Raw genomic sequence first — 23342 nt, forward strand, 5'->3', positions numbered from 1 at the left:
ATTCTGTACATTACTCTTAATGACTGTATTCTCTCTATACTCTACTTTTCATCTCTGTGACTTATTTATTTTATAACTGGAAGTTTGTATCTCTTAATCCCCTTTACCTATTTCACCCATCCCCCTACCCACCTCCCCTCTGGCAGCCACCAGTTCTCTGTATGTAAGAGTCTGGTTTTTTTTTGTTTCTTTGTTCATTTGTTTCATTTCTTAGATTCCACACATGAGTGGAAACATATATTTGGCTTGTCTGGCCTCAGCTTATTCTATGCCTCCCTTAATCTAAGGGCCTTTAGCCATATTAACTATTTTTAGTTCCTTGATGGAGCCATGCTTTCTTCCCCTAATGGGACCTACTTTCTGTTTCCTCTGCTTATTGTCTCTTTTGTGCATAGAAAACTTTTACCTCATATTTTATCTATGTCATTTCCTAAATAAAACCTTTCTTGACCCTGTCAATCTAGGTAAGGCCTAGATTACATCTTATTTTACTATGTACTTCTTTTGAAGCAAGTAATTTTCTATTCACTTGTGTAATTATTTAATTTTAGATAATAACCTCTGTAGACTATGAATTTCATGAAGGCAGGGGCCATATCTATTTTGTTCACTGCTACACCTAATAGGGTAGTCTGCTGCTCAGCACAAAGTTAGGGCTCAAATATTTGTAGCATAAATGAGTGAATCGTGGCTTCTTGGATTTACCTCTTGATTAGAAAGGTTATTGAAAGTTTTTAAGAAGATTGACATAATTAGATTTACTGTTTTAGAAAGTTCTGTCATTTACTGTTTGTGTGAAAGATGAATTGGAAAGACACATCTAAAGATTAGGAGGACAGATAATTGATTGTGATCATCTTCTAGGCCTCAGATAGTAGAGGCCTGAATAAAGGCAGCAGCAGTAATGATGGAGAGGGAGAGATTAAGAGGGAGAACCAACAGGATTTAGCAATTGATGAGATATAGTCATGGAGAGGAAAAAGGAAAAGTCAGGTCTCAAAATGAAATACCATATATGAATTAGTATGAAGCAGTATTACATAGTAGTTAAGAACAGAGCCTTTGGAAACTTACTATGTAACTTACTAGCTGTACAGCTGAATGATTTTGCTTAACATTTGTTTATTCAACTCTGTTGATTGTAAGTGACTGAATTCATAGAGGTTAAATGAAATAGTATATGTAAAGTGCTTGTATTCATACAGTTTGCTGTGGACTTGAACAAGTCATTTAATCACCCAAACTCAAGTTTCTTCTGATAGAAATAATCTATTTCCTATCCTCTGTTTGTTGCAGAGTTACTTTGAGAATGTAAAGCCTCTGAAAACTGTAAATTGTTAATCATGGTAGCTAGATATATTAATCATACCTAGTAAGAGAGGCGATGATCTCTCTCACTTTGTCTTTAGTCTGACCTCATCTCTTGTTCATCTTTGTAAGATGGATACTTCTTGACTCTAAAAACTGGACTAGTAGAATTTACTGGGAGCAGCTTTCTGCCCATATGAAGCTCTCTGTGATAAATGACTAATGACTTCTCAAGAAAATAAATCTTAGCAGGGAGCTGAGGAGATTCTTGTTGTCTAATGTGGAAGGGACAAGAAAGTAAAATTATCAAGAACCAATCCTGGAAGGTGGAAATAAGGTGCTGGAAATTGGCCTCATGAATTTTTGATTGTCTGCGGGCTGTGCCTATTTTTTTTTTTAAGTCTATTTATTTATTTTGGAGAGGGAGCTCATGTACCCACAAGCAGGGAGGAGGCAGAGAGAGAAAGAGAGAGAAAATCCCAAGCAATCTCCATGTTGCCAGTGCAGAGCTCGACATGGGAGCTGTGAATCGTGAGATGGTAATCAGAGCTGAAATCAAGAGCTCGGCACCCAACTGACTGAGCCAACCAGGCATCCCAAGGGCTGTGCTTATTTTTATGATTGAGTTGTATACTTTGAGCTTTCCTAGCTTTCATAGCAAACCAGTAAAAAGAGCTGGTATTATTATTATTCCATCTATAAGATGAATAAAAATCAGAAGTTCAAACTTGGAATTCCCAATGTTTGTTTATTTCACCCTGCTATATTGCCTTTCCAAACAAAGATAGCAGATGTAGTTAGTTATCTTTAAATGCCCATGTTATGTGATATTGTGTATAGGAATTTTGCCTAAGGGCAAGTCATTTTTTTTTCTCCTGCTGTGTATTTGTTGTGTGATCTTGGGTAATGTTTTTATTTTCAGCCAGACTTTTACTTTCCTTATTGCTGACAGATGTGTCATCTCACTCTTGCTTTTGAATTGAGTCTTGGGGCCCAGCTTCCTCAACTGCATTTTCCTTTGAAGTTTTTAGTGTTGTAGTAATATGGTTTCCTGTCAGTGTTGGTCAATATTGGTTTGCTCTCTTTGTACTGTTACCCTAAATAAATTTAGTATGTTCTTATTCCTACAGGTTTTCTGTGCTTCTTGCTGTAGCCTGAAATGTAAACTGTTATACATGGATAGAAAGGAAGCTAGAGTATGTGTAATCTGCCATTCAGTGCTAATGAATGGTAAGTATTAAAACAGGTTGAATTCACAGTTACCAAGACAGAACAAGAGAATTCCTATGAAAAGACTACTGTTTTTTCCTGCCTTTCTCTATAAGTTGTTCACCTTCTCAAAAGTCACAACTTTAACTAAAAATATGGAACAGATTTCCATGTTTTGAGAATATTGTAGCATTTCAGAATCCCTGTGCCTAACTTAATGAACAAATGTTAAAGTCAGGTAAGTTTTGCAGGAAAAATGGAGGTTCTGATGGAAATCTGGTGCTGTGTGGCTTTAATGCTCCTGTGGAATGACTGGAGTGGGATGGGGGTGGGAAGCAATTGACCACTCAGATGATGAAATATTAAAATTGGACTGAGGTTTTCCTTTCAAGGGAAGCTGTCTATTTCTAGGAAATACCTTAATAACTTGAAGTGTATTCTTATTAACAACTTGGTTGTCACTCATCTTGTTAAAAATAAATTATTTAGCGTTTCAGATCAAGTAGAGGAGTTCATTTTTCTGTCAGAAATCTCCTTAATACTATTTAGATTTGTTATAAGAATATTGGTTTTGAATTTAGTTACATGGTAAAAGAACATGGCCAGGAGAAGGTAAATATAGCTTGTCCAGTGTTCATCTTTTGTGGGACTGGAAATGAATCCAAGGGCATTTTAGTTTAGAATTATAAAAAAAAAAAAAAAAAGTATTTTTGTAAAGAGATACAAGAAAATTAATCAGGCTATAGTATTTTCTCTGTATGTCTTTGTACAGTTGCCAGAAGAATTACGAATAAAATTTTGAACTTGGACAAAAGTTGATGCCTGTGCCAGGGTAGCGTGCCTCCTGGAGGCGGGAATCTATCTGCTCAAGACCCCTCCTGCTCTGTCTGTCTGCGTTGCTCATAGTGATGTTTTCCTGTTGCTGGCTTATTAACTACTGCATGTCAGTTAATCTGATCTGTTCTGATCTCCTGTGATCCACCCAATTTCCTCCCATTTCTGAATTCTTACAATTTTGATCAAAATATTAATTCATTCTCTCTACTCTTAAGGGTCAATTTTTAGATGGTAGTTACTTCACTCAGTTGTTCAATTGATGATTTTTATTCCTGCTTTCATTTTCAGACATATATCCGCAGAAAAGAGCATGCTGCTTAATTGTAGTACCCAGTACCTCTTTTATTTGATGAGGTCTTTCAACTTGATGGCTTCTTTTTTTTTTTTTTTTAACTTGGCATATCCAAAGATGAAGGAAATGGCAGAGGATTCATATGGAATACTTATTTTTATTAAGCCAAGGATGCCCTTACCAGGGAATCCTAAAGTAATCTACTTTTTCTGGTTTTTCCATCAGTCTTTCCTCTCGCATGGCTTAGCGAAGTCTTTTTCTGAATATTTAATTTGATGCTTTTCAGTGTTCCCTATCCCTTTTTCCCTTTCTCCTTTTCTCTTCCTCCCCTCTTTCTGCCAATGCTTTCAAAGGAACTTAGCTATTGTTTTTAGCCTTGTCCTGAAGTTTGGAGGCAATAAGTATTCATGATCTTATGGATCATTCTTTGATATTGAATGAGAGTTTTAAAAAAGATGCTTTAAAAAATTGGGTGTTTTCCATTCCTGAGCATGTGGTATTACCTGAACCTAGAAGATAAAATTTGGTATCTTTCATTTCTGTAGCTCCTTTCATCTTATTTACTTTAAAGACAATAGTTGATATGTCAATATTTAGTAAAATTATAGAGTATACAGAATCTTAACACACTTGTAATCATTCATATTGGTTGATGGCACTTGTATGATATTGGCACATTTTCATGTTCAGATGGGTCCTATGCTTTTGAGACACACCAAAGATGTAAATTGGTTGTTTTTGCTGGATACTTTTACACGAGGAAATGATTACACAATAGCAGAATTCACAAAAATGTTGAGATGTGTTCTCTTCAGCGTTAGCTTTTAGAATTTCTCAAGTGAAATTTTTACCTCAACTAAGAAGAGCCTAAAAGTCTGTAAATGAAACAAAAATATCATACAATGGAATTATGCTATTTTAGGCCCAATTTTGATTTTTGAAGAACTTTATAAAATGTGTTGAATGTTAAACCTGCCCCCCCACCCCCAAATATCTAAATTGCCATCCCAGCTGCAAACCCTTAGTAAGTTTGATGTTTTACTCCCTCTTAAGGGAATGTATAGTCTCCTTTAAAGAAGCCAGGGGCCTAGTCTTTAATCTCAGACTGATCTGCTATTAGTCTGTACCAGAACTATCACATAATTCTTATTTGTTGCTTCCAAATAGTTTACTTAACTAAATGGTCTCCTTTATTGAATAAAATAACCTATCTCCTTAATACTTTCACTAGTTGGAAGAGAGAGTAGTACTATGAGTGTTAATGAGGAAGAGCTACATTATTTATCCAATATTGAGGAGGTCTTGATGTCCATATTTTGCAATCCATTCACATTGATTGTCTGTATTTGCTTTAGCTCAAGCCTGGGAGAACATGATGAGTGCCTCAAGCCAGAGCCCTAACCCTAACAATCCTGCTGAATACTGTTCTACTATCCCTCCCTTGCAGCAAGCTCAGGCCTCAGGAGCCCTGAGCTCTCCACCTCCCACTGTGATGGTACCTGTGGGAGTTTTAAAGCACCCTGGAGCAGAAGGTAGGGAATCATGTGCTCTTCTCTCTCCTTTTCCTCACCAAGTTCCTCTGAAAAGGTGCTGATGTGATTTTACAGCACAAGTCTTTAAAACACTGTAGATAAGTCCCTTTGGGTGGTTATTAAAGTGGAAGGAACAAGGTGAGAAATGTGTCAAGACTATTTCTGGGCAAGTAAAGAATAATACTGTGTTACCTGATATTTTGGAGGCACCTCCAAAAATATGCCAATACTCTCTCCAACTTAAGAATGGAGTGATTACACTGCTTCTACTTGAAAAGAGATACAGAATTTGAAGTTGGCCTGTAAAATCCTAGTCATGCCTACCTTAATGTTCTTTGTAGGAGTTTATGAAAATGGAGAGTTCTTTCTTTGGAGCAGCCCATTTTAGTGTTGCATTTTGAAAACCCATTGCCATTTTCTCTTTTCATTTTTAATCTATCCAAATAAGAATATGAACATATTGTTAGGTACATAGACTTTTATAAACTCCAGAACTTTCTGATTATATCATATGATAGAAAATTATGGGCTCAACTTATTTTAGTTTATTTATATCTTTCTGATTATGATATTGTCAGGTGAAAGATACTTTGTAAGTTCAGGAAATTATCAGTAGTAAAAATAACAGTTATGTATTTCCTTAAAATGGTCTTGTCAGGAAGTTTCCCTTGATAATTAAAATCAATCTTCTTTCATTAATTTTATGTCTTTTTGTCTAGTAATATTCCCTTTCCCTTGCTAAATAGCCCTCCTCCCCTTTTGAAGATCAGAGACTTCTACTGACGTTATCATGTTCTTCCCCATTTTCCCCTCTTCAGATCATCCCTTAGTCATACTCCTTGTATTTTTATGAGTTCAGGCTTTCTTTCTTAAAATCTTTACTCTCTTTACTTCATTTGTCATTTTTGTTGTTCTTCCCTAGTCTCTCTTTGTTTTGGCTGTTTGGAATTGATTTCTGGAATTGGATTTAAAGAGATCATTTCATCGGACTTAGTTTTCCAGGTTTTCCCCTATTGCAGACCACTTTTGCACTGCCAGATCAGTCTTTTTTCATCTTCCGTTACTCTTTAGCCAGAGATCTGGTCAGTTTGCTTCCCAATTCTCTTACATATCTGTGCTAACTCTTCCTTTATTAGTAAATAATTCTTCAACATTCTTCAGGGCATCTTTTGCCCTTTAAAAATACCATATCACTTTTCCAGATATTTAATTCCCACGGAAACCTCATACTTTTAGGAGATGTGGACATCTATTGCTAGATATTTTTTCCCTGTGATTAATTTATTTCCTAGGCACTTAAAACACCTTTCTTAGTTTCTCTGTCAGTGATATGGAACAGAATAAGTGACATAATTATAAGTGTACTTACAAACTCTTAATATTTTAAAGCAAAGTATTTTAAATCTTTATGTTTAAGTTATAGAAATAAAGAATATATTTAAACTCGTATTTTATTAATTTATAACCACTTTTATACACAGTTACAATTCTTATATTTATAATTATAAGATGCTAAATAGTGACTTCTTTGTACTTCTGGAAATGGTGACCTTCTCTTCTTTCATGTTAGAAACGCTACCAATATCACAGTGATGCCTGTTTTATTTTTCTGGCTCCTCAAGTGGCTCAGCCCAGAGAGCAGAGGCGAGTTTGGTTTGCTGATGGGATCTTGCCTAATGGAGAAGTTGCTGATGCAGCCAAATTAACAGTGAATGGAACTTCCTCTGCAGGAACCTTGGCTGTCTCACATGACCCAGTTAAACCAGTAACTACCAGTCCTCTACCGGCAGAGGTAAGAAAACAAAACGGCATCTAAAAGTGAGTACTTAGTTTACTCAGCATTGTGCTGCTTCTGTCTTGCCATTTTCTAAGTTGAGTGACCTTTCTGTGGAAGCCTATAGGTTTCAGGTACAGTTTAGGATGTATGTGTGTGGTTCGGGAGTAAAGTAAATGTGGCAAAATCAGTTCTTGTTTGCTATGTATTTGGAAGGTTTTTTTCAGGGAAAGATTCTCATGAAGGTTGTTCTCAGTGAGCTCAGGCTACTGCTGTAGTTAGAGCTAATGCAAAGGGAATCCTGCCCCCTTTGTACATTGATTTTCGAACAATGTTTCACAGGTTCTGTGGTGACCTTTTGGGAGTTCCATGATGAGGAAGGGCCAGGCCATATAAAGGTGGCCGAGGAGTCCCTCTATTCCTTTCTGTTCAACCAAGCATCTCTACTTTTTTCTGTTCTACTTTTTGGTTGCCATGTAAGATTTTTAACGATTTTATTTTTAAGTAACCTCTACAACCAATGTGGGGCTTGAACTCACAACCCTAGGATCCAGAGTTGCATGCTTTACCAACTGAGACAGCCAAGAGCCCCTGATAGGTTTTTAGAAGATAAATTCTGTTTGAATGCAAGAGGAAGCTCTAGTGAATGACTGTTACAAGGAAACAAGATTCAGCTCATTTTGCAAAATTAAACCAAGTTAGTTATTTTATTTTTGTCCCTTACATTACTCAACACTTTTTTAATACTTATCTGATAAAAAAATACTTACCTGATAAACTAGAAGAATTTCATTTTAAGATTAATAATTCTTTTATTTTACCAGATAAGTATTGGGATAATAGTTGTCTTTAGGGCCAGACTAGAATGTATTTTTCTCATCTTTATGGCCTAGTAGAGTGTGTGGCACTTAATAGGTACTCCATGAATGAAATAAATTCCTTTTCACAGGTGGTATGTACGTAGAGGCCAAATGACCACTTTCTATGATATTAAAAGGTGATTTTATGCATCATTTCCTGTACTAGACTTTAAAATCAGGTAATAATGGTTTGCCAATAAAATTTTCCAAATTTCCTCTTATATGATGTATTGAGAAAATTGCAAAATTTTTTAACAAAAACCCACTAAAAACTGATAGCATCCTAAATTATAGATAGCATAGATAAAAATATAATAAGACATGGACATTTAAAACAATTTTTTAATGTTTTATTTATTTTTGAGAGAGACAGAGCATGAGCTGGGGAGGGGCAGAGAGCGAGAAGGAGACACAGACAAAGCAGGCTCCAGGCTCCAAGTTGTCAGCTCAGAACCCAATGCGGGGCTCAAACCCATGAACTGAGAGATCATGACCTGAGCTGAAGTTAGATGCTTAACTGACTGAGCCACCCAGATGCCCCAACATGGACATATTTAAAAAAAAATAGTTTTGGGGCGCCTGGGTGGCGCAGTCGGTTAAGCATCCGACTTCAGCCAGGTCACGATCTCGCGGTCCGTGAGTTTGAGCCCCGCGTCGGGCTCTGGGCTGATGGCTCAGAGCCTGGAGCCTGTTTCCGATTCTGTGTCTCCCTCTCTCTCTGCCCCTCGCCCGTTCATGCTCTGTCTCTCTCTGTCCCAAAAATAAATAAACGTTGAAAAAAAAAATTTTTTTTTAAATAGTTTTAATCTTTATTCAGGTATAAAATCTAGATAGTAAAGTATTTAGGGAGCATTAATCTTTAGGAGACAACTTGATGAACTTATAGACACACACACACACACACTTGTGCAACCACTACCCAGGTGAAATACCTGGGTATTTTCCAGGACCATTTCCATCACTTTGGATGGTTCCCTCATGCCCTTTTTCTGTCAATACCTGCCTAATTTTCTCCATGGTAGCCCCATTATTTTGACTTGTGTCACCATAGATTAGTTTTGACTGTTCTTAAATTTCATGTAAATGGAAACATATAGTGTATATTGTTTTGTACGTAGCTTCTAATTTTTTTGTGTTTAGCTGCTCAAACTAATGACTGTGAGATTTATTCATGTTGTGTGCACCAAAAGTTAATAACTTTTTATTGCTGGATAGTGTTCCATTATATGGATATACCACAGTTTATCTGTTTTCCTGTTAATGGACATTTGGATTATTTCTAGTCTTTGGCTTTTTTTTCTTTTTGCTTAAGTTGTATAGAATATGGAGAATATTATTTTAATAGATTTTGAGTATGTTCTGTTAAATTGTTAAGTGGATTTAACTCTATCCCAAATGTCTTTTTGTAACATTATACTTTATTAAATAGTAGTAAATATGATCTTCATATTAATGAAGAGAAAAATGAACTTGAAGTTTTATTTAATTGTATAGTAAATGAAAATAATGACTTATTTTAATCTCTGTATTTTATCTGTTAATTTTTTTATTGTGGTAAAATATTCATAATGTAAAATCTGCCATTTTTATCATTTTTAAGTGTACAAAGAGTGGCATTAAGTCCATTCACATTGCTGTACAACTATCACCACTTTTCTCAAAGCTATTTTTAAAGATCAATGAAAATGAGACTTTAAATGGACCCAGATGCACTCACTGAAGGTTCAGAAATTATGAGATAATATTGAAATTGTGTTTCTGTTGCCACTGTGGTTTTAAAAAATATTTTCTTTTATGGCAGAGAAGATCTGGGTAAAGAAAGCTTTAACCCAGGCTATAAGGCCTCTTTTCTTATTCTGATTTCATGATGCCAGAAAGAGAAACTATACAGTTGGAAATATTTTCATAGTATAAACGCAGTCCTTTGGGAAATAAACCACAGGTTAATGAGAAATTTGTGCTATTTTTCAAAAAGTATGGATTGCAAATTTTCACTTAAATTCCCACTTATATCCCATTTATATTCTGCTAAAGTGTTGACTTGTCTGTAATGCTCACTTTTCTGATTTGCTTTCCTAGACGGATATTTCTCTGTTCTCTGGGAGTATAACTCAGGTTGGAAGTCCTGTTGGCAGTGCAATGAACCTAATTCCTGAAGATGGGCTTCCTCCCATTCTCATCTCCACTGGTGTAAAAGGAGGTATGTGGACTTACATGTTTAAACAAGGATCGTGGGGTGGCTCAGTTGGTTAAGTGTCTGACTCTTGATTTCCGGTCAGGTCATGATCTCACAGTTTGTGAGATCAAGCTGCACTTTGGGCTCCATGCTGTGCTTGCTCATGCTCTCTCTCTCAAAATAAATAAACTAAACAATAACAACAAAACAAAAAAAAGAAACATTTAAACAGTCATAGTAATGGCAAGTATGCCAGATGTTATCTTCTAAGAGAGAATTTGAGTTTTAACTACCTTTTTCTTTTCCAACAAAGAAAACAGCTACTCAGTGGCATGAGAATAATTGTTGCTGTTACTGATAGTTTTAGAGTAAATTTTGTGTTTTTATAAGGTCATTTCATTCGTTGGAAGTATATATTATACAAATGTAGTTCATTGGCACTTTTTTCTCTATATTTTAAAGCACATAGTACTCTTAAGAGTTGCTTATGGTTGTAGGATTGGCCCACCTGATAAAGTCAGGACATTAATGTAACTTTTTGTCTTGCAGTATAATATGCATTCAGAAATGTACATAAAGTAAGCAGAGACGCTGAACTTAAGTAGCAATTTTATTGTTAAAAAAACATTTTTAGTGTTCTGGTAAGAAATAAAGTTTCTATCCAGTCAAAGGAATGCGTATCTTTATGTGAAAATTTGTTGTTGATAGATCCAGATCAGCATTTAGTTAGTACATTTTTAGGAGATGATTTATCAATAATCTTTCCACACTTTTGTCCTAGTCTTTTACCTGGTCTCCTTGCCTTCATTCTTTCTCTCCTTTATTTTATCTTCCATGTTGTTGCCAATTATCTTTTTAAACATAGATATTATCATATATTGCTCTGGCTTAGAAGCATTCAATGGATTCCCAATGCCTTCAGTATAAATTACTTATTTTAGCATACAATGTTCCTTGTAACTTTATCTCAACATTCCTTTATAACTTTGTTTCTAGCCAATACCCCAGCATATTACATGCATACTCCAGATTATTTACTCTTTCTGAATATTCACTTTCTACACTTCCATATTTTTTCATATGCTGTGGAATAGTGGGGAGAGAGTGGACTGGACTGCAAAACTAAACAAACCTGAATTCTAATCCTAGTTCCCTTATTTTCTAGCTATGATCCAGTGGGTAGGTCATTTATCCTCTCTGAATCTTTTTCCTAGTCTTAAAATAAATTATGTAACTACACCTACTTAAAAGTTATTGTGAATATTAAATCAGATTTCATACTAGAAGTTATATAGCAAGAACAGTGCCAGGTGCAAAGTACTCATGTAATTAATATTTTCCTTATCTTCCTTTTCTCTGCCTAGCATACCCTTGTATAATGGAGACTCCTTGAAGAACTCCTCAATTTTTCAGAATCCCAGATTAATGAAAAACCCTTCTCTGAATTCTTACCTATGCTACCTCTGTAGTAGCATTTTTAATTCATCTCCATTTGAATTCTTATAGACCTTTACTGTACTAACACTTTTCTTATTGTAATTTAGATATTTTATAGGTCTGATTCTTTCACTTAGACCATGCATTCCTTCAGTCTTAATTTACGTTTCTGTCTTCTCCTACTGTGGTGCTGGGCCTAGAGTGGGCTCTCAGCAACGTTGGCTGAAGGTATTATGCCATGACCCAAATAGTTTAACAATGAATTTTCATATAAAGTTAAGCATCTTTTGATTATATAGTGCCTTTGCTACTTTACTACAACCCTCTAAAAATAGTCTTTTGTTAGTAAAATTATGACTTAAGTTTCAAATTTTGGTTATTTTGGTAAGTCTTAGATTTATAAGTTAAATTGGCCTACTCTATTGTTAAATAAGAGTACAAGGTTCCATTTTCATTAAATCTAATTATCAAAACCTCTCCTACTAAGAAACAACTAGTTATTACTGTCTCTTCACCAGAATTTTGCAATTTTGTATTCCAGTAGAATAACTTCGTACAAATATCTTCTTCTTTTTAAAAGTCACTTAGGGGCGCCTGGGTGGCTCAGTCAGTTAAGCATCCAACTTTGGCTCAGGCCATGATCTCGCGGTTCGTGGGTTCGAGCCCTGCATCGGGCTGTGTGCTGACAGCTCAGAGCCTGGAGCCTGTTTCGGATTCTGTGTCTCCCTCTCTCTCTGCCCCTCCCCCACTCGCACTCTGTCTCTCTCTGTCTCAAAAATAAATAAACATTAAAAAAAAAATAAAAGTCACTTAGTATTTCTCTTTTCAATAAATATTTTCATTGGCAGAGTAGACATTTCCCCTTACATCCAAAAAATAGTTTTTTCGTTTCTTTTCGTCAGTAGGAAATGGTATCTGTTCTCCCTGTCTATAATGATGCATTTTTTTAAATTTAATTCTGAATTAGTTAGCATATAGGGCAACAATGATTTCAGGAGTAGATTCCTTAATGCCCCTTACCCATTTAGCCCACCCCCCCTCCCACAACCCCTCCAGTAACCCTCTGTTTGTTCTCTATATTTAAGAGTCTATTATGTTTTGTCCCCCTCCCTGTTTTTATATTATTTTTGCTTCCATTCCCTTATATTCATCTGTTCTGTTTCTTAAAGTCCTCATATGAGTGAAGTCATATGATATTTGTCTTTCTCTAATTTCACTTGGCATAATACCCTCTAGTTCCATCCACACAGTTGCAAATGGCAAGATTTCGTTCTTTTTGATTTTCAAGTAATACTCCATTGTGTGTGTGTGTGTGTGTGTGTGTGTGTGTGTGTGTGTGTGTGTACACACACACCACATCTTCTTTATCCATTCATCCACTGATAGACATTTGGGCTCTTTCCATACTTTGGCTATTGTTGATAGTGCTGCTATAAACATTGGGGTGCATGTGCCCCTTTGAAACAGCATACCTGTATCCCTTGGATAAATACTTAGTAGTGCAATTGCTGGGTCATAGGGTAGTTCTATTTTTAGTTTTTTAAGGAACCTCCATACTGTTTTCCAGAGTGGCTGCACCAGCTTGCATTCCCACCAGCAGTGCAAAAGAGATACTCTTTCTCTGCATCCTTGCCAACATCTGCTGTTGCCTGAGTTGTTAATGTTAGCCATTCTGATAGGTGTGAGGTGGTATCTCATTGTGGTTTTGATTTGTGTTTCTCTGATGATGAGTGATGTTGAGCATTTTCTCATGTGTCGGTTGTCCATCTGGATATCTTCTTTGGAGAAGTATCTGTTCATGTCTTTTGCCCATTTCTTCACTGGATTGTTTTTTAGGTGTTGAGTTTGATAAGTTCTTTATAGATTTTGGATTCTAACCCTTTATCTGTTATGTCATTTGCAAATATCTTCTCCCATTCTGTCAGTTGCCTTTTAGTTTTGCTGATTATTTCCTTCACTGTGCAGAAGCTTTTATTTTGATGAGGTCCCAGTAGTTCATTTTTGCTTTTGTTTCCCTTACCTCTGGAGACATGTTGAGTAAGAAGTTGCTGCAGCCAAGATCAAAGAGGTTTTTTCCTGCTTTCTCCTGGAGAATTTTGATGGCTTCCTGTCTTACATTTAGGTCTTTCATTCATTTTGAGTTTATTTTTGTGTATGGTGTAAGAAAGTGGTCCAGGTTCATTTTTCTGCATGTCGCTGTCCAGTTTTCCCAGGACCACTTGCTGAAGAGACTACCTTTATTCCATTAGATGTTCTTTCCTGCTTTGTCAAAGATTAGTTGACCATACGTTTGTGGGTCCATATTCTGGGTTCTCTATTCTGTTCCATTGATCTGAGTGTCTGTTTTTGTGCCAGTACCACACTGTCTTGATGATTACAGCTTTGTAATATAGCTTGAAGTCCGGGATTGTGATGCTTCCTGCTTTGGATTTCTTTTTCAAGATTGCTTTGGCTACTTGGGGTCTTTTCTGTTTCCATGCAAATTTTAGGATTGTCTTTTCTAGCTCTGTGAAGAATGCTGGTGTTGTTTTGATAGTGATTGTGTTGAATATGTAGATTGCTTTGGGTCGTATTGACATTTTTGACAATATTTTTTCTTCCTGTCCATGAGCATGGAATATTTTTCCATTTTTTATGTCTTGTTCAATTTCTTTCCTAAGCTTTCTATAGTTTTCAGTGTATAGATTTGTCACCTCTTTGTTTAGATTTATTCCTGGGTATTTTATGGGTTTTGGTGCAATTGTAAATGGTATCGATTCCTTGATTTCTATTTCTGTTGCTTCCTTGTTCATGTATAGGAATGCAACCGATTTCTGTGCATTGATTTTATTTCCTGCAACTTTGCTGATTTCATGGATCAGTTCTGGCAGTTTTTTGGTGGAGTCTTTTGGGTTTTCCATAGAATATCATGTCATAGGGTATCATGTCATCTGCGAAGAGTGAAAGTTTGAGTATAATGATGCATTTTATATGACTAATCAAACAACATGCAACTTACAGGTTTTCAGTTCCTTTTCTGTATCTTTACATTGTACAATAGTTGGTATCCATGATTTTGACTTCAAGCTGGGAAGGCTACTGTCATTCAAAATGGCGTGGCTGAATATCACGTACTGTGCTTTCAGGGATTAAATGGGAAAGGTTCTGTGCAAGATCTCAAGTAATAACTTGTCCTTGTTTGGAATCTGTTGTGTGATTTACTGGTGATTTTGGTGATTGATATATGTACTGAACTCTTGACTTAGAGGAAGTGTGTCATGAAACCAGTCACTTTATGATACTTTTATTATCTGGGTACATTTTTAAAGTTTAATTTTTTTAATGTCTATTTATTTATTTTGAGAGGGGGGAAGGGACAGAAAGAGAGGGAGAGAGAGAATCCCAAGCAGGCTACATGCTCAGTGTGGAACATGATGTGGGGTTCAATCTCACTACAGCAAGATCACCACCTGAGCTGATATAAAGAGTCAGTCACTTAACCAACTGAGCCACCCAGGCGCTCCTAAAGTTTAATTTTTTAATGGTAAAAAATTTCAACAGTACTAAAGGATATAGAATAAAAAGGATTCTCCTCTACCTCAACCCCTCAACATCTTTTCATCCAGAGGTAACTATTTTACCTTCTATTACCACTTTATTGTATATCATGGTTTATTTCATTTTATCTTATTTTTTATTTAAATTTTAGTTAACATACAATACAATACTGGTTTCAGGAGTAGAACTCAGTGACTCATCACTTACATACACTCAGTGCTCCTCACAACAAGTGCCTTCCTTAATACCCATCACCCATCTAGCTCATCTCCTACACACCTCTGTCCGTCATGGATTATTTTAAATGTTGGCCTTAGAACATGTAATATGTAAAATTCTTCTTATGATAGTTGGTGAATTTTTTAAATTAAAGGGCTGTCTTTAGACTATGGCATAAACCATTTTGTGGAGAAGCCTATACATAGGATAACCATGTTCTCATCCAAACTGGACTGGGTTACTTTTGAGAATGAAAGGGACACTATTAGCATGACACTAAGACAGCAGGTATAAACCTATGTTCACCCTAACTACAAATCAAATGCTTAATTCTTTCCTGTGGATAATCAGCCCATTCCTCCATCAGATTTCTTTCTTGGTTTCTCCCTTTAACTAATCCTTTACATGTTTTGTTTGTTTGTTTGTTTTTCCTTACAGACTATGCTGTGGAAGAGAAACCATCACAGATTTCAGTAATGCAGCAATTAGAGGATGGTGGCCCTGACCCACTTGTATTTGTTTTAAATGCAAATTTGTTGTCAATGGTTAAAATTGTAAATTGTAAGTTAGAATTTTTTTTTAATTAAAATGAGATACTTTACTGACTCATAGATAATAAGTAAAGCTTACAAATTCGGTACACACAAGTATTTTTATATGGATGGATCCACAGCTTACTGAAAACTGGGTACGGAAGAAGTTGGTTTGTATAATATATCCCAGAGGACAACTATGGGACTAACTGAAACTCTTAAGATGAGATAGATGAATTTTCCATGGAGGAAAGCCAAACAAAAGTTGAACTGATCTAAGTTCTTCCTGAGATGGATGTGCTACGTCACAACTCCCCACCAGAGTAGAGGAGGTGGATAAATTATCCAGGAGGGTCAAACAATTTACATGCTAGATTTAAATCTCATACACCTTAGTTGTGTGCAAAGCCTTATTTGAGAGAAATGTTAGTTAGCTAACACATAGTAAAACTTCAGTACCTTGTAAGTTAAGATTCAGAAACCTCTCAGTTCTTGGGGCTAGTTTCTTGGGCATCAGAATGAGTTAGAGGACAATTAGAATCTTGATTCTAAGACGGTGTTGGAAAATAGAGAATGCATTTATCCTGGATGAATGTTAATAGGCAGAGTTTTGGAGAAAGGAGAAAAGCACTGGGGAACTATCCTCTCATTCTCACTGTATACTTATTTTAAGTTGACCTCAGACACCAGAAACACCTATATGCTACTTCCTTTGAGGTTCTATATTAATAAAATATAGGTTTCTGGTTTACTTGTTAATTGTACCCTTGTATGTTTGGCCAGTTATTAATGCTTGCCTCCTTTCCTTCTAGAATCATATTTTAAAATAACTTGCTTGAAATTTCAGTTGACCGTATCTAGTTCATAATTTATACTTAGAAAATAGCTAACCCAGAATTCCTGAAGTGTACACCATCTTAATATAGTTGGATTGGGTGCTTCCTGTTTAGATACGTAAAGTAACATTCCCTAAAGTGAGAAAAAGGAATCTATTAGTTTTGATATACATTGTGATATCTATAATTACATTTGAATCCTATTTCAATTCCTTTGGGGATCCTATTGTGTTGGAGTAAAAATAATAAAAGTGTCAAAGAATGAACAGTAACTACATATGGCTTGTGCTATTGGTTCTCCACAAAGCCTTAAGGTAAAGAAGTGGAAGTAAGTAGTCCAGAAGAGCCATCCTCTCACCACTTTCACCACTTTTTACAGAATGAAACCAAGTAAAATCATATCTCTGTTTATCTAGAATTTTCTCCCAAAAAGGACAGGCTGGTTTAGTCAGTAAGCATGCAATGCTTGATCTCGGGGTTATAAAGTTCAAGCCGCACATTGAGTGTAGAGATTACTTAAAAATAAAATCTTAAAAAAAAAAGAAAAAGCTATAATCTTTCAGTCACAGATTAAATTTAAAAAGTATATGTAAAAGTATGTATTTTTTAGGCCACAAGCTGAATCCAAAGCTATAATATTGGCTTTTATTGTTGTTGTTTCTAGTTTTACATAAGTAATTATTTCCCTTGGTAGAGTGACTTTTTTAAAATACAGGTGGGGGGGGGATATATTCTTTAATCATTATAGCCTAGGATACCTAGTTTTGTTTTATTCATTTTATTTTTAATGAAATGTTTTTCTTTAGTAATTACACCTTCCAATAATAGGAGTTAAAAGTTTTAATTGCATTTTCTTTTGCTTTTTTCTTTTACTTCCCTTCCAGTTGTTTTTCTAAGTATGTGCTTAAAGCCAGAGGCATTGGTATGTTTTATTTTCTACAGTTGTTTTTTGGCTCAGTGCATTTATAGTGCACAATTGAATTATATAGTTTCAGTATGACCTATATTGTTCTTTGCTGTATTATAACACAGGTTTCTCTGCATTTTTAAAGGAAAATATTAAGAAGAATGTCTTTATTTTTATATATTTATTCCATTTATAGATGTGAACAGGAAGTGCTGGTGTTTCACAACCAAGGGAATGCATGCAGTGGGTCAGTCTGAGATAGTCATTCTTCTACAGTGTCTACCAGATGAGAAGTGTTTGCCGAAGGATATCTTCAATCATTTTGTGCAGCTTTATCGGGATGCTCTGGCAGGTGGGGACGCTTTATGACTTAGTCTGCACCCTTTATAAGATGATAAAAATTTTTGGAGTCAGATGCAAAATAACAATCATAATTTTGGAAGCCTGGCATTGGACTTTGGTATCAGTAGCAAGTTAGAACTTGCCAAGGTTTAAGGAAATATAAATTTTAGTGCTTTACTTGGTGTAGTCATTATTATTTTACAGAGGCTGGAATCAAAGTTGTATGAGAATCCATTGACCATGATGTAAGAATATTTTCCTTTGAGTGGTTTAGGGGTCATGATATTGGTACCTGGTAGAAGGAAGCATAATCATAACTTACTACTTGTTTTTTCACTTAACAGTACCTATATAATCATAATGTAAATACTCTTTTTCTAATTTTCAAGTTTCAAAAGCCACTAGCATGGACAACTTTATTATGGTTTCAAAATAAATTATAAATATTGTTAGCCCTAATAATGTAAAAGTATGTGCATAGCTATTGGAAAAGACTAAGAATACTAATAGAAAGATATATTATTATAAGTTGAGAGAGAAGAAATATGTTTATGTATACATTTGGCATTACAAAGTTAACCTCTCCTGAATTAACAGAGGCAGTAAGGAGTGTTGTAGTTGAGCTATAACCTCATTATCATAACCGGAAGTAAGAAAACAATATCTGTAGTTGGTAAATAGAGTATAAGAACTACAATAAATGAATAGAAGAGATTGTCTCTGAGGAACAAGCCTTGGAAAGGGGAGTGAGGTTGACCAGGCTGTTAAAATTATTTTCATGTATTACTTGATAATGTTTTATAAATATATTAAAACCATAAATTATTCATGCTTTCTGAATGCAGTAATTCCCCCTGTGGGATTCTATGCCCCCCCAAAAATACCTAAAATGTAAAATACACTTTGTACAGGAAGGTGTTTATTGCAACATTACTTAAATTTAACACAGAAATTTAGAGGTAATCTAAATGCCCAGCTATAGGTGAAAGGTTTAACTGTGTTATGAGATGTATGCATCTTTTTTTTTCTTTTTCTTTTTTCTTTTTTTTTTCAACGTTTATTTATTTTTGGGACAGAGAGAGATAGAGCATGAATGGGGGAGGGGCAGAGAGAGAGGGAGACACAGAATCGGAAACAGGCTCCAGGCTCTGAGCCATCAGCCCAGAGCCCGACGCGGGGCTCGAACTCACGGACCGCAAGATCGTGACCTGGCTGAAGTCGGACGCTTAACCGACTAAACCACCCAGGCGCCCCTGTATGCATCTTTTTTAGAGCATTTTTTAGCCATTAAACATAATATTTATGAACAGAGTGTAGCAACATGAAAAATGCTCTTGAAGTAGGTACAAAAGCAGGATATAAATGGCATCTTTAGTGTGATTATAGCTTATGCATAAAAGATTATACCTTGATGTCTTAGTCTCTGTGATCATTCAGGTGTAATATGAAATGAGGACAAGGCAATACATTGGCAACTGACCACATACCTATGAAGTATCAGTCCTAAAATGTATGGGATTAATACGAAGTCAGGTGGAGCTGTCAGGCCATGTAATACTTGGGACCTAAATTTATTTCCAGAAATGAATTGAAACAGTCACTTTTCTCCTCATTTTGGATGTATTCACATGTAAAAAGTATAAACAGAGAAATGACATTGGGGGCCCAAGCAGTTGGGGGGTTTGAGAGGGAATTAGGGACAAAGGCATGGGAGGTTCATGAAGGTCTTGTTCAGAAGTCCATCCTTTATTCTTCAGACAATGAGGAACAATTGGAGAAAAATGAGGGACAGAAGCAGATTTGCATTTTAGAAAGATGACTTTAGAGGCAGTATGAAAATGGATCAAAGTCTATGTGTCTCGTGGCAGGTAAACTGACCTAAGAAGCAGTGAATAAGCAAAAAATTATCATAGTTAAACACTAGACTACAACTCAACAATAAAAAAAATAAACTGCTGATACATACAACATGGATGAATATCACAGACATTATGCTGAACAAAAAAGTCAGGTACAAAAAAGTACATATTACATGATTCCATTCACATGGTTCTCTGGAACAGGCAAAATGAGTCTGTGGTGATAGAAATTAGATCATCGTTTCCTGGGGTGAGTTGGGGGTGAGTTGCCCCTGACTACAGAGGGGCCCTAGGAACTTTCTGGGGTTATATAAATACTTATATACTATATAGTGTTAGGTATAGTAGTTTCATGAATGTTTACATTTGTCAAAACTCATTGAACTATGTACTTAAAATTGTTGGGTTTTATTGCATGAAATTGTATATACCCCAATAAGATTGACTTAAAAAGTTTTTTGTTGAGATATAATTGACTGTAACATTGGTTTCAGATGTAAAATATAATGATTCAATATTTGTATTTATTGTGAAATGATCACCATGGTAAGTCTAGTTAACATCCATTTTCATACAGTTACAATTTTTTTCTTACCGATGAAAACTTTTCAGATCTACCCTCTTAGCAGCTTTCAAATATACAATGCAATATAATATTATTATAGTTCCCATGCTGTACATACATCCTCAGTACTAATTTATAACTGGAATTTTGTACCTTTTGACCACTTTCACTGGTTTTACCCACCCTCTCAACCCCCATCCTTCACCCACCCATCTGTTCTCTAAATCTGTGAGTACTACGGGGTTTTTGTTTGTTTGCTTGTTTTAGATTCCACATATAAGTGAGATCATATGTTATTTATTTATCTTTGTCTGGCTTAGTTTACTTGAAATAATGCTATCAGGGTCTATCCATGTTGTTGCAAATAACAGGATTTTCTTTTTTATGGTTGAATAATATTCCATTTTATATATGTGCACCACATTTTCTTTATTCATTCATCTGTTGATGGACACTTACGTTGTTTTCATGTCTTGGCTATTGTAAATATTGCTGTAATGAACATAGGGTGCAGATATCTTTTTGAGTTAGTATTTTTATTCTTTTCAGATAACTATCCATGAGTGGAATTGGCTGGATCGTTCGGTAGTTCTATTTTTTATTTTTGAGGAGCCTCTATACTGTTTTCCTCAGTGGCTACACCAATTTACATTCCCACCAGTGGTGCATGAGGGTCCTTTTTCTCCACATCCTCACCAACACTTTGTTGTTTTTTAAAAAGCTATTGTTAGAATCCAGCAAGACATTAAGAAATTATCAGGGTTTAATAAAGTAATTTAGTAATAGCAGTGGGAATAAAGAGTATCGGAAAGATAAAAGACAGTGATGTGTCATTTCAGTAGGATTTGGTAATTAACTGTATGTGGGGGATAAGAGGGGACAAGTCAGTGGCTTCACATTTCTGGCTTAGACATCTGAGTGGACTGTGTTCTTATTCATCGAGATAATAGAAGAAGAGCAGATCTGGCAGAGGAGTGGGAGATTGGTTCTTTGTTCAGTGTGTTGAGTTTGAAATATTGACAACAGTGGCGATATGTAAATAGACGATGAATATGTGGATACAGATGGACCTCAGGAAGTAGATCTGGGCTAAAATACAGATTTGGGAGACTCGGTGTTTATGTGATTATTGAAACTATGGTAGTGAATGGGACAGGCCAGTGTGAAGAGACTAGAGCTGAGAATGGAGCTCTGAGGAATACCAACAAGGAAAGGCTGTGGTCATTGCATGAGTCATTAAAGTACATGTTTACCATAAGTGGTTACTCATTATCCAGAAGTATCCTTCTATATCAGTAGAGACCATTTTGAACTATCATATTAAAATGCAAAATTTCTACAACAAAACTTACTTTGAACTGACAGTAAGATAATAGTGAAAGTCTAAGGTGAGATTATAACACATGTAAGCTGTTTTAAATATTATCTGTAATACAAGATGAGGGCATGCACATATATATCTAAGTAAATGACATTTCAAAGGCCTAAACAAGTAATCTATAAGGGTCTATCCTCAAATAGAAATCATTTTGCAGCTCATAAAAACTAGGAGGTATCTTTGATCATCTGGTACAAACTCTTCATTTTTTAGATAGGGAAAATGAGACGTTTTTAGATGAGGAAAATGAGAGGTGTTAATGACTTGTCTAAATCACAGACTTAGTTGGTGGCAGAACTAGGACTAAGGCTCCCAGACTACTATTCTTTACATTATGTCAGTTGCCTCTATGTGTACATAGCAGTTTTAAAAAACAGGTATGCATCTGAGTTATACCAGTTTTAAGAATCCTGTATTTTAGAAATCAAAGTAGTAACTTGATATATAATTTCACTATATTTTTCTTTAATAAGTGGAAACATCTTTTAATTAGTGGAAACATCTTTTACACCTAAATGTAACACATTGAGTGGAATTGGCAAATTCTGTCTTAAATTTCCTGAACGTGAAAGCCTTGAATACTCTATCATTTGCATGGTGGTTACTCTGCCATAAATCACTCAAAAAGCCTTAGAAGCCTGGGATGCCTGGGTGGCTCAGTTGGTTAAGTGTCTGATTTTTGATTTCGGCTCAGGTCATGACTCATGGTTTGTGGGTTCAAGTTCTGCATTGGGCTCTGCACTGACAGCATAAATCCTGCTTGGGGATTCTGTCTCTCTCCTTACTCTCTGCCCCTTTCCTGCGTGCTCACTCTCTCACGTGCACTCAAAATTAAGATAAATAAACTTAAGAGAAAAAAAAAAGCTCAGGGGCTCCTGGGTGGCTTAGTCAGTTAAGTGTCCAACTGAATCTCACAGTTCATGGATTCGAGCCCCACGTCAGGCTCTGTGCTGACAGCTCGGAGCCTGGAGCCTGCTTCAGATTCTGTGTCTCCCTCTCTCTCTGCCCCTTCCCCACTTGCACTTTTTTTCTCTCTCTCTCTCCCTCTCTCAAAAGTAAACATTTAAAAAAAGTATAAAAAAAAAGTCTTAGAAGCCCTTGAATGAACTTTCTCTACAATTTCCTATGTATTTTTAATCTATATATATTTGATAATAATGTGTATATATGTGTTTCTTATTTAACATATATAATTTTTTTTGTCATGCATAGTTGCTTATGCTTTCCAAAGTGAGAGGGAAAATTACATTTTGTGAGTAATAACATTCTGAGACTTTAAGCATGCCTCTGGTTATTATAATGCCATGGGAGATTCTAGATTATATATTGTTTCTTGCCATCTCCCCACCCTTCTTCTATCTTTTGTACTTGATTTTTGCAGATAGACATTCAGAACATGTATTTGAATGAAATGAGAATTGTATCTACCAGATTATTATTTCTAGAGTTAATGTTTGGTTGTTTCCCTCTCTTACTCAAAACTTTTAATGAGCTTTATATTGCCTTCAGAATAAAATAAGTTCATTTATTTTGGGATAGAGGGAGCTTCTGTGGGGAAGGGGTAGAGAGAGAGGAAGAGAGAAAGAAAACCAAGCAGGCTCTGCACTGTCAACGCAGAGCCCAGTGTAGGGCTTGAACTCATGAACTGTGAGATCATGACCTGAGCTGAAATCAAGAGTTGGAGGCTTAACCAACTGAGCCACCCAGGTGCCCCTCAGTTGTCTTAAGCCTTACTCAGAGA

At 35.7% G+C, this 23342-nt stretch overlaps 1 protein-coding gene across 3 annotated transcripts in view; it reads left to right on the top strand.

The window, feature by feature from the left end:
- The window catches only part of ZFYVE9 (zinc finger FYVE-type containing 9), a 137808-nt gene that overhangs the window by 46050 nt on the left and 68416 nt on the right, over positions 1-23342 (top strand). Inside the window, exons 4-9 of one of the 3 annotated variants that reach the window (XM_011284987.4) lie at positions 2439-2538; positions 5002-5178; positions 6801-6970; positions 9892-10012; positions 15620-15742; positions 17654-17809. In XM_011284987.4, the coding sequence (XP_011283289.2) occupies positions 2439-2538; positions 5002-5178; positions 6801-6970; positions 9892-10012; positions 15620-15742; positions 17654-17809 (847 nt within the window). The remainder of the gene's footprint in view (positions 1-2438; positions 2539-5001; positions 5179-6800; positions 6971-9891; positions 10013-15619; positions 15743-17653; positions 17810-23342) is intronic. The other 2 variants (XM_011284988.4, XM_011284989.4) reach the window with 2 other exon arrangements.

Source organism: Felis catus, chromosome C1 (assembly GCF_018350175.1).
Source record: "Felis catus isolate Fca126 chromosome C1, F.catus_Fca126_mat1.0, whole genome shotgun sequence".
Lineage (NCBI taxonomy): Eukaryota > Metazoa > Chordata > Mammalia > Carnivora > Felidae > Felis > Felis catus.